Source organism: Vicugna pacos, chromosome 17 (genome assembly GCF_048564905.1).
Source record: "Vicugna pacos chromosome 17, VicPac4, whole genome shotgun sequence".
In the NCBI taxonomy this organism is placed as follows: Eukaryota; Metazoa; Chordata; class Mammalia; order Artiodactyla; family Camelidae; genus Vicugna; species Vicugna pacos.
This window is the reverse complement of record NC_133003.1, coordinates 12,522,727-12,535,527: the sequence shown is the minus strand read 5'-3', so window position 1 is coordinate 12,535,527 and position 12,801 is coordinate 12,522,727. Positions and strand designations below refer to the sequence as shown.

Sequence of the window (12,801 nt, the reverse complement as noted above, 5' to 3'; positions counted from 1 at the left end):
TTACTCTCTGATATATTTTTTTTTCCTGGGATTACTCTCTTGGACTCACGTCCCCAGTAAAAACTGAGCCTTTCCTACCAGATAGATCTAGTTGGTCTCAATGGGGGAAATTTCATCAAAATTCACTAACGAGAGCCTCAAGCCCTCTAACCTCTATAAAGGATACCACGCAGTCCAGTTAACACTGTCCACTCGCAGATGAGTAATTAGAGTAATATTTGTTTACCAGTTGTTTCCCTTCGGGGAAAAAAGGCACGCAAACCCGCTTGGACAGATCCTACCGCCTGTTCTTACAATCCCTCAAAGTACGCACTCCAGTCCAGTAGCCGGCATGGATTTTGCTTTTGGCTCTATTCTGACTTCTTTTTGTGCCACTCATTTTTTATTCTTGAAAACTGTTAGGACACCCAATGGCTCATAAAACGTGCAGTGGTTCTGGACCTACTTCAAACACAAAAACAACGAGAAAAAACCCGACAGAGCAAGAGCATCTGGGAGAACGTTAAAAATGCCATTTTAATGAGTCTCCAGGTGCCTTCCAGGAAATGGTGTGGGAACCAGGGAGAGGATGTCAGCAGGCAGGTAGGGATGGGTGGCAGTCCTGGAAAGGACAGCAAAATCCACGCTGCAGCCAGGGGAGGCGGGCTGACACCTGGGACTCGGGCCTGGATGGAGGCAGGGAGGGGGCCTGGGGTGGCTTCAGGGATGTGAACAGGAACTGAAGTGTGAAGTGTGAAGTCTGCTGCACGCTGCTCTTCCAGTGAACACATGTGCAGACTCGCCTCTGTCGTGGAATCGTGCTGTAACCAGCGGATCAATCAGTGACCCTGCTTGTAAGCACGCGACCCCCGTCTGTTTTAAAGAGGGACATGAGCCACTGTGCCTCCTTTAGAATTCTACCCACTTTACGAGGCTCCTACAATCCTGCAGGCTTCCTGGGTGATTGATCGTCGCTCCTGCCTGGGCCCAGAACTATCACGTTTACCTGCCGTCATTTGGACAGAAGGGCATTTCAGAGCTGGAGGAATACGGTGAATCCAGGCTGACTGGTTCTGCTGAATTTATGTCAGTGTCCCTACAGAAAGCAGCCACGTCTGAAGACAGTGGAAAGCAAGAAGTTTAAAGAACAACCTATCTCAGGGCTATGTCCTTTGGAGGTAGCGTCCTTTAACGTGAGTGGTCTGCACATTGTTTTCTATTCAAAGTTAGAAAAACACCAACATTTTTAGGTAATAGCGAACCCCTTGTAAATGACACATTTAAACACCAGCCTAACTGTATTTTTTTTGTTGTTCGTGTGGGTACCGTGGCAGCTTTGAATTTGGGAAGCAAGATGAAGATAACATAATTGAAGATGCTCTACACCTTTTTTTTTTTCCACTACAGATTTCTAAATGAAGTCACAAACCCTGAGGATTAACTTCACGCTGACCCTAGGGATAGCAACGAGAACAAAAGACGGTCTGGAACTCTTCCTGTTCTATGTGAGGAGAATACAACACGTTCTTCTTAGCCATTTGAATGTTAGACTGTGCATATCTCTGGAAGAATGCAGTCTTCTATCTCCTAGTGGAGAGGAAGGTGTAGAATGGAAAAAAAAATGAGGTTGATAAATTAAAATAAAGGGGCAAATGCAGACAACTAAAACATGAGATGAAAAGCACCAACTACCCAGAGCTTGGAGTGAAATTTTTGTTTAGTATAAGGAGAAAGGAAAAGGAAAAAAAGAGAGGGGGTGTCCAGAGAACGTATATAGAGTTAAGAATTAAAGATAGAAAATAAAATAAGAAAACAGATTTGGAGAGGGGAAGGAAATGGAGACCATGAGGAATTTTTAAAAAAGTGTTTCTAAAGAAAAATGAGGTCACTCATATATCTAGGTGACAGGTAACAGCAGAAATTGTTGGCAACCAATTCACAAGAAATGAACAGAAAAGGAAGAGGGAGGGTCAAGACTACTCTTGGCACAAAACAGCCTAACTTCTTTTAATTGACTTTGGTTTAAAGCATGAGGCAAATCTAGCACCTGGGAACAAACAGTTTGGGTTCTTCGGATTTTTCTAATGCGTTCAAATTCTCTTAGGAAAACTACGCAGGAATGACATTAGAGTTTTCAAAAAGCATGTGTTTGTATGCTTTTCTTGCTACTTTTCTTTCCTTCTTATCTTTAATGCAACCCTTTTCTTTTTAAACAAGCCACGCTGTCCACTCTCTGTTGCAGATGACAAAGGAAACAGATAATGCTGGGGCCTGTCTGATTTTCTGCCCTTACTCCGCATCCTGGTGGTGCTTAACTGCACAGTAAATGGATGTGTCGACACCAAAGGTACATAAAACTGCAAAATGCTAAAGCAACTATTTCAAACACGTTGAATAAGCCCTCTTTTAGAACCTCCAAGGGGACAGAGGGAACCTAGCCATCTTTGTTGTTTTGGGGAACCTGTAAGATTTTCAGACCTAAAAATAACGTAATTAATGTATTCTAGCTCCTAATAGTGTTAACCTTTCTCCTGATTCCAGCTTAATTCTTCTCCTTCCCATTTCTGTAAATGAAAGAATTAGACTAATTAATGAAAGAGACACATGAACATTTCCACAGAAAACCTTTTCCAGGCTAATATTTTCAGAACAGCATGTTCCACAAGGATTTATCCATGTGACTTCCACTGATGTTAACAGAACTCAGACACTTAAATCCTTGTGTAACTCTATTTACCCCTCTGCCCTTAGTAACATACTAACACAGACATTCAGAGTGCAATCACTTCCACTGAGTTGTCAAGTGTAAAAGACTTTTGCATTGCTTCTCTGAGTGATTATCGGCTATACATCTTTTCTCTGACTAGAAAAAGAAAATCAGAGATGAATGGGGTTTTAAATATTAAAATGTATGGAAATTATATGTAGGGTAATTAGACAAATACACCTTTTAAAAAACTCATCAAATTTGGGGAAGATAATTTCAGATAAAAAGAGAAAGTCCCACTGTCTGTAAATGAGCATCTTTTATTGGTCACACTCATGTACCAAATTTTTTCTTTAGCTCTGATCGCTGATGCTCCCACTCCCCATCTCAGCCCATCCTAAGAGAGGAAAAGTCACGGTGAGGAATATCATCCTAAGAACAAAGAAGGAAAAAAGGTTTTTAAAGATAAAACCCCTCTCAGTTACACTGACACTGACTGCTTAGTAAGTCACACTGAAAATACAGGAGTCACTGTCAAGTTTACTCAACTGCTCGGGTTAAATAAATTTATAGACTCCATTAAGGTACATTTTGTCCCATCCCAAATGCGTTTCAGAACAACATTAAAGAGGCAATAATCTTCTTTCTCACTAGGAGCTGTTATTATGAACAATATGCTATTGCAACAAGAAATATTTCTCCTAAAAGACAAAAACCTAACACTCTGCTGTTTATTGAAGTTCCGTGCTTCCCTGTCAGGAAAGGAGCAGAGGCTCTGGTCTATTTTCAAACATACACGTGTCACAGATGAGTCCACCTTCCCACCAGGGACGCCCCCAGTCTGTTCCACTGCCGTGCACTCAGACAGCAACTAAAACGACCGAAGGAAAGAGTCACACGGACAAAGGGCGATCTGAGGAGATTTTCAGGGCCTGGTTAGTCCCTGCTGCCTGAGCACTTTCAAAACTAGTCACTTGAAATGAGTTTTGATGGGACTTTAAATTTACAGAAATTCCCATATTGCGAAGCACACACAAATCCAAACACACTGTCTCCCTGCAAGTGACCCAAAGGGTCTGTGACAGGGTCCCTGGGTGTTTGAACTTTGAAAAAAACGTGTACATTCACTTGTTGGTGCGGATCGGTTGGTAAGGCGTCTTTCTACTTGATTTCATAACATTTAATTACAGTTTTGCTCTCTTTGAAATTTACATTGGATGGCTGAGAGATTTTCATTTCATGATTTAAACTTTGACACAATCTCTTCTCTCTCCCACAAACACACACTCCCCGTGCATGCTGACATAAAATCAGGCACACATCGTATTCGTTCTCTCAGCACCTATGAGTACCTGCTAGGTAGCAGAATCATGCTGTTTTTATTTCCTATCAAGATTTGGATTTGTAAACATTAACATGCTAATTCTAAATGCTTGCTAGCTATAATCCATAAGCTCATATATGCTGACTATGAAATATGAGACTTATGCCTGAAATACAAATAATGTCAAATCAAACAGTGCATTTGGGAGGGGTCCTTTCTCTCTGCAGTCATTTTTATGCTGTGAAACTGGTTTTTACCCAAAATGAGTCATTCGGCAGATGGCTGGGAGTGGGGGGATGTGGAAGAGAAGTGGGATTTGTAAAACAGCAGAGGTGAGAGGCATCCTCACAGCTTCCCAAATCCACACCAAACGTTCCACTGCAGTTCTAACCCAATCTCATCTAAGGGTCACTCAAGTTCGTGTCTTTCCCCTTTTCTGCTCCTCTCGGAAGCCACGTTCTCTTCCTGGTGTTCTACTTTCAAGACATTCAAGAACACAGACTCTTCTGCTATATTCTGTCTGTTGTCATCAGTTCCCTACATGATTTTTCTACCCACACCTAAACATCATATTACTGGCATTAAGCAACAGGGCTGAAAGTCTGGCATGTAAGAAACGCAGGGAGCAGCTTACGGGAGCAGCTTACAGAAGCAGCTCACCCAGACCACACTGTGATGGGGTAGGGGGCCTCTGCCTTCCAGACTGTTTCTATGGAATGTTTCTAGCTTCTTTTAGGGAATGAAGCATTTCTTATTTATTTGGGAAAGGAACCAGATGATAACATGCTCCAAATTGTTTCAAAGTCTCCCTCCATTCTTGGACTTCAGGGACACGGTAGGGCAACCTTTGTCTTGAGGTTCGTTTCAAGACTTCAGGAAGTTCTTATAGCTGGGGTTGTGAATATCCATCTCTCAGTAACCAAGAGAAGTAGTAATGGAAAGTCAGCCAAATTATAGAAGATCTGATCAACAAAATCAACTAACAGGATTTGATTGACATGTATAGAAATTCCACTGAACAACAGCAAAATACCCATTTTTTCCCAGCTGCTTAAGGAACACTCACCAAGACAGATCATAACCTGGGCCATAAAACCAACTGAAACCGTTTCGTAAGAATTGAAATCATACACTGTATGTTTTCTGACAATAATGGAATGAGTCTAAAACCAGTAACAGAAATACAACAAGAAAATCTTCAAACGCTTACACATTAAATAACATACCTCTAAAGAATCCACGGATCAGAGAGGAAATCTCAAAGGAAAGAAAAAATACACAAGAATGAAACTGAAAATACAGCATATGAAGATATGTGGGGCACAGACAAAGCAGGGCTGAGAAGGAAACTTACAGCACTGAATCCGTACATGAGAAAAGAGAAAGGCCCACAATCAATTATCTAACTTCCTACCTCAAAAAAATGACAGAAAGTGGGGCAAAATACAACTAAACTGAGCAGAAGGAAGAAAGTAATAAAGAGTAGAAATCAATAAAATTGAAACAAAAAAACAGTAGAGAAGATCAATGAAACAAAGATGTAGTTCTTTGAAAAGATCAATAAAATTGATAAATCTGCCAAGACTTACAAAAATAAGAGAATTTGAAAATTACTGATATCAGGATGGAACATGATATCACAACATATCCTTCAGCCATTACAAGGAAAATAAAGAAATACTACAACTTTATACCCATAAATTTAACAACTCAGAAGAAATGGGCCAATTCCTCAATGACCACATACTACCAAAACTCAACAAAGATGAAATGGATAACATGAATAGTCTTGTCTTATAACCATAATGAATTCATAATTTAAAAGCTCCACACATTATCTTCAAATAATAGTTTAAAAAATACTCTGTTTCTGAAAGCAGGCCCAGACAGAATCACTGGAGAATTCCATCACTTAAAGAAGAATGGATATCAATTTCAGACAACTTCTTCCAAAAAACAGAAGAGGAGGAAACACTTCCTAATTCATTTTATGAAACCAGTATTATTCTAAGACCAAAACCAGGATTTATTCATTCCCAAATGCCCATTTATGGAAGCATATAGAATTTTACAAGCTCATTTTTTGCTGCTTTTAGGACTTGTCCAAGATTTTGGACAGCCAAGAATGAAGCCGTATATATACCTATTGCCTTTTAAGTCAAACATAAAAGGGAATTTGGAGTTGGAGACATGATCTAAAAGGAATTCTATTTTTCCCTTTCCAAACGTGCGATCTGTGCACAAACGACTCAGCTGTTCTTTGCCATTTGTTACTGACCAGCTCTGCAAAATAACATGGAAGCCCAAGTGAGTCGGGAGGCAAAAGTCCAGGTTCCCGATTTGTTCTGCTGTTGAGCCCAACTGTGTACTTGAATAATTAATGAAAAGTTATCTGCCCCTGTAACGTGGGCGTGCTGGCTTAGTTACAGCATGTTAGTTTCCAGATGGTCATCCATGCCAGTAAATAAAGGCCAAACTAGTAAGTGCGTTTATGTTGTTATGATAAACTGGCTAACACTCAGGCTTCAGAGGCTCTTCCTTCTATGAACTAGTCCACTGACTTAGAGTTGTTCCTCCAAATAACTCCACTACGTCCCTGTGGGAAGTCGCTGTGTCCCTTCCACCATCACAGGGCCATCTCTGAGCTATGTTCCTTGGATTTTATTGGCAGAGGTGGGTCTCAGTGAGATCAGGAGACACCATCTGCCTTCCAAATACTCAGTAAATTCAGCCAGAAGTGGAAACTGCAGGGGGATTTGAGGGCCTGGTACCGGATGGGGCGGTCACAAAACTCGGAGCTCAGAGGTCTCAGTCCGCACGTGTGTCCTGATGTCACTTTCAGGGAAGACACTGTGCAGGTATCGGATTCCCTTCCTCAGCCCCCCACCCTCCCAGACGCAATAGCTGCCACTCACTTCCTTGACATCTGAAGCACTGGCTTCTATTTTGGACAAGATACTGACTTAGAATGCCTTCCTCTAATTATGTGTCATTATCTCACCTTGGGGTGGCGGCTCCCTGGTGGTGTGGGGGCATGGGACAAGGCAAAGCCCCCAGGCTGTCACGTGGCCCCCAGTTAGGTCTCCCTGAGGAGGGTGGCTTCTGCACCCCTAAAGTACTCCCAGTGTTTTAAAAAGAGTAAAAAAAGGCCACATGGATTGTCCCTTGTGTGGACACACATCAGTCAAGGTGGCGGGGGGTGTTGCCCAGTTAACATACTCATCCAGCTCTCATTGCCACTCACACAGACCCAGAGTTCACAGGCACAGTGGCTTCCAGCACATCTGCATTCCTGTGTATCAACTCTCCTCTAACATGAGCCTGACACATCCCCTAGAAAACTCTCAAACCATGACGCAATATGAAGTTCTAAGAAATCACGAAATTATGGCTAGGTATCATCGGCATCTTTCTTTTTTCAAAAGCACTGGTAACTGAAAGGAAAACTCTGCTATACCCTCTGGACCAGCAGCTACAAGATTATTAATCAACTCTCAGATAAACACTAGCAGGAAAAAAAAAGACAGTTCAGAATGCAAACATGTTGCTAGAGTGCATCTCTAAATTAACAGCAGTTACCATCTAAATAATCGAGATAGTAACATTTTCCAACAATCAGAGAAAACATGGCCAAATGCTTGTCTTAAAATAACTAACACTTAGAAATTCTTTTGTGCCGTCATTGTTGTGAAAGTGTCAAGTCAATTCAGAGGTCAAAAATATACTCTTTCCCAAACTAATACAGTGCTGAAACAAGACAGAGTCTGGCTGGCTGCTCTCCGACTCTCTTCTCCCACGGACTTGAAGTAAACATTGAGAAGAACGAAAGAACATACAGCTTTGCACGAGACAGAGGGATGAAGGGGTGCCTCCGTCTGACGCAATGCCAGCAGCACCAGCGTCAGTGCCCTCCCAGCGGTTACTGGCACTCATCCTTGGTAAGGAGAGCGCTCTGTGTCACAGCTTATGAACACCGCACATACCCTGTGCAGATCACACACACATGCGCACATATGTGTGCACGTACACCTATTCAGTGCAGCAGTCAGATGACAGGTGGCGGACCAGGCCGGTACCAGCAGCGGCGGGAGACGAGCTCTAACGCCCTACTTACAGAAGGCAGAGTCCCCCACTTGGGGTCTTCGGCGGGACTGGCAGCGGTTTCCCCCGCCGGGTGGTTGGCGGGAAGGACACAGACCTCTCCCTAGCACGGGCCCCTCAGCCCCGCTGGCTTCCTGCTGCGGCCGGGGGCGCGGCGTCCCGTCAGGAGTGTGACACAGTAGGGAAAGAGACCGGTTCACTGTGAGACCTGCTACTCACTCTCGTACAGTGCATCGGCCCCCCTTCCCACTGCACAGCGGCGCCGCGGGGCGTGTGGCCCTGGAGACAGGGAGCCTCGGAGTCCGCGTTCCATGGGGACACGGGCTGCTGTGTCCGTGGCCTTCTTCTCAACACAGTGCTTTTTAGGATGGTATAGAAACAACCCAATTGGTCCCCTAGGCTTGGGAACCGGGGAAGATTCTCTTTAAGGTGAAAAGGAAAAAAACAAAGAACAGTATGAACTGGGAAGATAGGGATGCGGCTATCTCCCTGCTTAAAAAGACACGAAGGACCCCAAAATCACTTATGGAGACTGTGTCCAGCATGCACGCCTGGGATGCTGGGGTGACGTGGGTGGCACCTCACCGGACCTGTTCCTTTCCCGCCGAGTTAACCAAACGCTCCGTTATCTTTTTCCGGAGGAGGGAAAGGAGCCGATATCAATTGCCAAGCCTGGGTACTCACCCAAGGAGGGCGGCCGAGAGACATGCGCAGGGTAACTGGGTTAGAGGAGCAAACGAGAAAGAAGAGTCCAAGTACCTGCTTGCTGTGCCGTCTGCGGCATCTGCTGGGCCCTCTGAGCGCTGAACTGAACCGAGGCCATGGGCCGGTACTGCTGTGTGGTTGAGGTAGGGTACTGGCCGGACGGATAATAATACACAGGCATCTGTGGAAGAAAGGGTGCAACGGGCAGGGGATGAGAACCGGAAATTCACACTTTTTTCCAACATAAAATACACTGTCATCTTATGATACAAGGCGGTTAACAGAAGGTTGCAGCGATGACCACCATGCCTGTGTGCTACTGCTTCCATGGAGAGGGGACTCTACCTCCAAATCCTTGAATCTGAGCTGGCTCTGATCAGTGCCATGAGGCAGAAATGATGACTTCTGAGACCTGCAAGCCTGATCCTTAGAGGACCTGCAGCTCCCACTCTTCGAGGAGAGAAGCCCAGCCACCAGGAAAAGAGGTCCGGGCTCCCCAGGTGGAGAGAGAGGCCGTGTGCAGAACAGACGCACCCCAGCCAAGGGATGACCCCAGTGTCCTGGCACGTGCGTGAGGCCACCTGGGGTGTTCCAGCCCTGGTCAAGTCGCCTGGGACAACACCCCATGGTGCAGAGATGAGCCGTCCCGGCCAAGTCCTGTGCAAATTGCTGACCTCGACGTGAGCAATATAGTGGTTGTTGTTTTAAAGCACTGAATTTTGTGCTTTTTAAATGAAACAAGAGTGAATGAAGAGGGAGGGTACAGCTCAGTGGGAGAGCACATGCTTAGCATGCACAAGGTCCTGGGTTCAATTCCTGGTACCTCTGTTAGGGGGAAAAAAAAGAATCAAAGAAAAAACTTTTAAAATATTATTTAAAAAAGAGTGAATGAAATAGTCATCTACAACAGCAACAAATTTTTATGATAGGTTTAAATATGATAATTTAACTTGAATTGTTTTTCTACTGGAAGCACAGGTGAGATGTGAAATCTGCTGATCTCCAGCCTAAAAGAACCAGAGAATGAAGTTATGAAACATGGACAAGTCCTCCAAAGCACTCTGCAGAGTGACTGGCACGTAGACAGTATCCAAAAAACAGGATATTCAGTCTAAAGAGGGAAATACATTAAAAATACTGTTTATGTCACCTTCTGTCTCTCTCTAATGACTGAGAATGGCTGGAAATATTTTAATTACTTCTAGTAAGATTCAAAGCAAATGCCTCCTGACCTGGACTTTCTTGTCTGCATCAGGTCATTTACATTAAGGCTCTTTTCTTACTAATCAGTTATTTATTTCTTTACTTTTTATTTCCCAGGCTCTAATTTTTCTTCTATCACCTTCCTTAATGTGTAAGCAGAGGTGTGCCAATACACAGCCTACACGTGTGATATGCTTACAATAAGAACAGCCAGCTGATTCAGAACTGTGCCTGTTATGACTATTTTATTTTCTGATATGTGCATGTCAAATAGGAACCACTTTCCTACTAGAATTTACTGTTGAAACAGAGGTAGCATGTTTTCCTGCCTTAGGAAGAGAGTAGGAACAAGAGAAGACCGTCAGTGTAGGTCAGTGGTTGGGCAGTCCCGCGGAATCATCCCCAGTCATAATCCCGACTAGCACTAAACACACCGTAGAGAAAGAAGCTGAATGAGTCTAGAGCAAACCCGGGATGGTCTCTGGCAACCCATCTACTGCATGTGTTGTTCCCAGTGATGTGATCTGACCATTCCTCCTTTTCTTTGTGAAACAACTCTTAACAATAAAAACCGAAATAATTCTGGAGTAATGTTTTAGTGGTCCTCCGGCAAACTGTGGTGCCATTAAATGTTACTACATTTCACATCAGATACTTCCTAATATTAAGAATTAAAAAAAAAAACTGTTAACTATTTTACTCATGAGCATCATACTTATATGTTTATTAGGAAGAAAAGCATTTTGTTCCTTTAGGGAAAACTGTGTCTTTATTCAATACCAGCTCATCGATGTGTTAGCCAGTCCTTGGTTTCTCCTCTGTACATTCAATATGAAACACAAAAGTACGTCCGGGGGTGGGGAACAGCAGAAACGCAAACTTTCCTGGTGAACACCAGTGGTTTGGACATGAGTACAACTTCTTGTTCAAAAAAAAAAGAGAGCGCGCCTCATTTTTAATACTTCGTTTCTTTGTTTTGTTCTTGGTTTTTTTTTCCCCCTCCTGGTCCTTCCTCCTTAGATGCCCTGACAGGCTGTGCTAGAGGTCTGGTCCCTGCGCCCAACACGTCTCCGAGGTAAAGCCCTGGCCGGCTCCCAGGAATCAGAGCCCCCAGTTACACAGAGCAAGTGGGAAATGGGCACTGGGTCCACCCTCATCCCCCCGCAGCTGAGGGGCGCTGAGGTGGGCTAAGAGGAATCTTAAGGGATCAGGATGGAAAGGAGATTCGGGTAGAAGAAAGGAGTAAGGACACCCCAAAAGGGAGAAAATATCTATCTTCAAATGACTATGTTAAAACATGGAGAATCAAAAAATGAGTGGATTAGGAGAGAAAGGAAATACATGGAGAAGAAACTATAAAAAATTAGCACTTCTCCCACTGCTCTTCCTCAAATCCCTCTTCGCCTGGTCCGTGTGGTCTGCTTCACCCTTCCAGTGGGCGTTCAGAAAGCAAACACGGTAAGCCAGACAAAATGGACCTTCCACGTTATTAAATTGGTTCGTTTTCTGCGTAAATTGAACATGTTCCCATATATGCCCCTGGACTGTATCTCCAGTGTTCTTTTCATTCTTCTGCAGTTGAGTAATCACATTTTTAAATATTCATTAAATTGAAAATCACTATGGGTGATATCCTGTACCTTTATCTGTGGTTCTTCTACAAAGCAGCTCACAGATGTCCAGGCTCATCACAAACCACGGACATCTGTTTTGTCTTTTCTTCCCCCCTTCCCTCCCTCTTTTTATTTTTAAATCTCTTGAAGAGGGAATGAAAGCATTTCTGTTGCAGACACACTAGGGTTCTGACTTATCTTTGCTCCCACAGTGCATTAATATTGAAATTCCTTGATCAAGGAAAGACATCTTTTTAAAAAAAACCTTCAATTAAATATTCTGCCAACTCTTCTCTTCGACAGAAAAAAAAAGGGTAAACACTCAGCAGCTATTTAGATGAAAAGAGCTAAACTGTTTTTTCAATAATTAACCTTAAAATATTTATTAGTAAAATAATTAATATATTAATAAGGTCCTTTCTCCTGTAACTTAAAATTTTTCACATCTCCTTAAATCCTACCAGTGACACTACCACATTACAGAGAAGGCAACTGAAGATGAACTGTTAATTATCGCTCAACGTTAAATGAACAACTGGGTGAAAATCATTTCATGGTGGAAGGTTTTGCATGGCTGGAAAAGAAAATAATTTACTCAAGATGTTAAGGCAGTGCCTTAGATGATATGAAGGTGACACTATACTTTAAACAGCTCATCCGATGCAATATTTCATAATTAGGATGGAATTTGCTGGGGTTATGCATGCCTTGAAAATGGACCAGAAAACGCCTCCGTGCATTTTACATCTTGACAGTAATCACTTGCAATATTCTGCAAGGGATACCCAGGAGAGCCCCAGAGATGTCTGGCAGTGGAGAGTAACACACAATCAGTCTTTGAGAAGACAGTAAAAATCAGTGATCTGTGGTGTCTTACACGCTCAAGTCAATTAAATATGATTAATGAACCCCTGAGAGCGCACACGTGAGCTCGGCCTCCCCTGGGGAAAGGACAGGGGTGGGGCTTGGCTGCCTCCTTTATATTCACAGAGGAATGAGTGTAAAGGTACAGCACTGGATTTTGCTCCGGAAAATGCTTATGAACAGATTTAAAAAAGGAAACAACACATTTCCAGAGCAGCAGCAAGAGAGAGTTGAAAGCCCTCAGGAGCGGGCTCTCCCTCCCTCACTGGGGTGAGCCAGACATTGCGGGAGGGGCTGCTGTCCTA

General features: G+C 43.3%; 1 protein-coding gene across 5 annotated transcripts in view; it reads right to left on the bottom strand.

The window, feature by feature from the left end:
* ARPP21 (cAMP regulated phosphoprotein 21) overlaps nucleotides 1-12,801 on the bottom strand; it is a 425,580-nt gene that overhangs the window by 39,296 nt on the left and 373,483 nt on the right. For all 5 annotated transcript variants that reach the window (XM_072940966.1, XM_072940969.1, XM_072940970.1 and 2 more), the window contains one exon: nucleotides 8,871-8,997. In XM_072940966.1, the coding sequence (XP_072797067.1) occupies nucleotides 8,871-8,997 (127 nt within the window). The remainder of the gene's footprint in view (nucleotides 1-8,870; nucleotides 8,998-12,801) is intronic.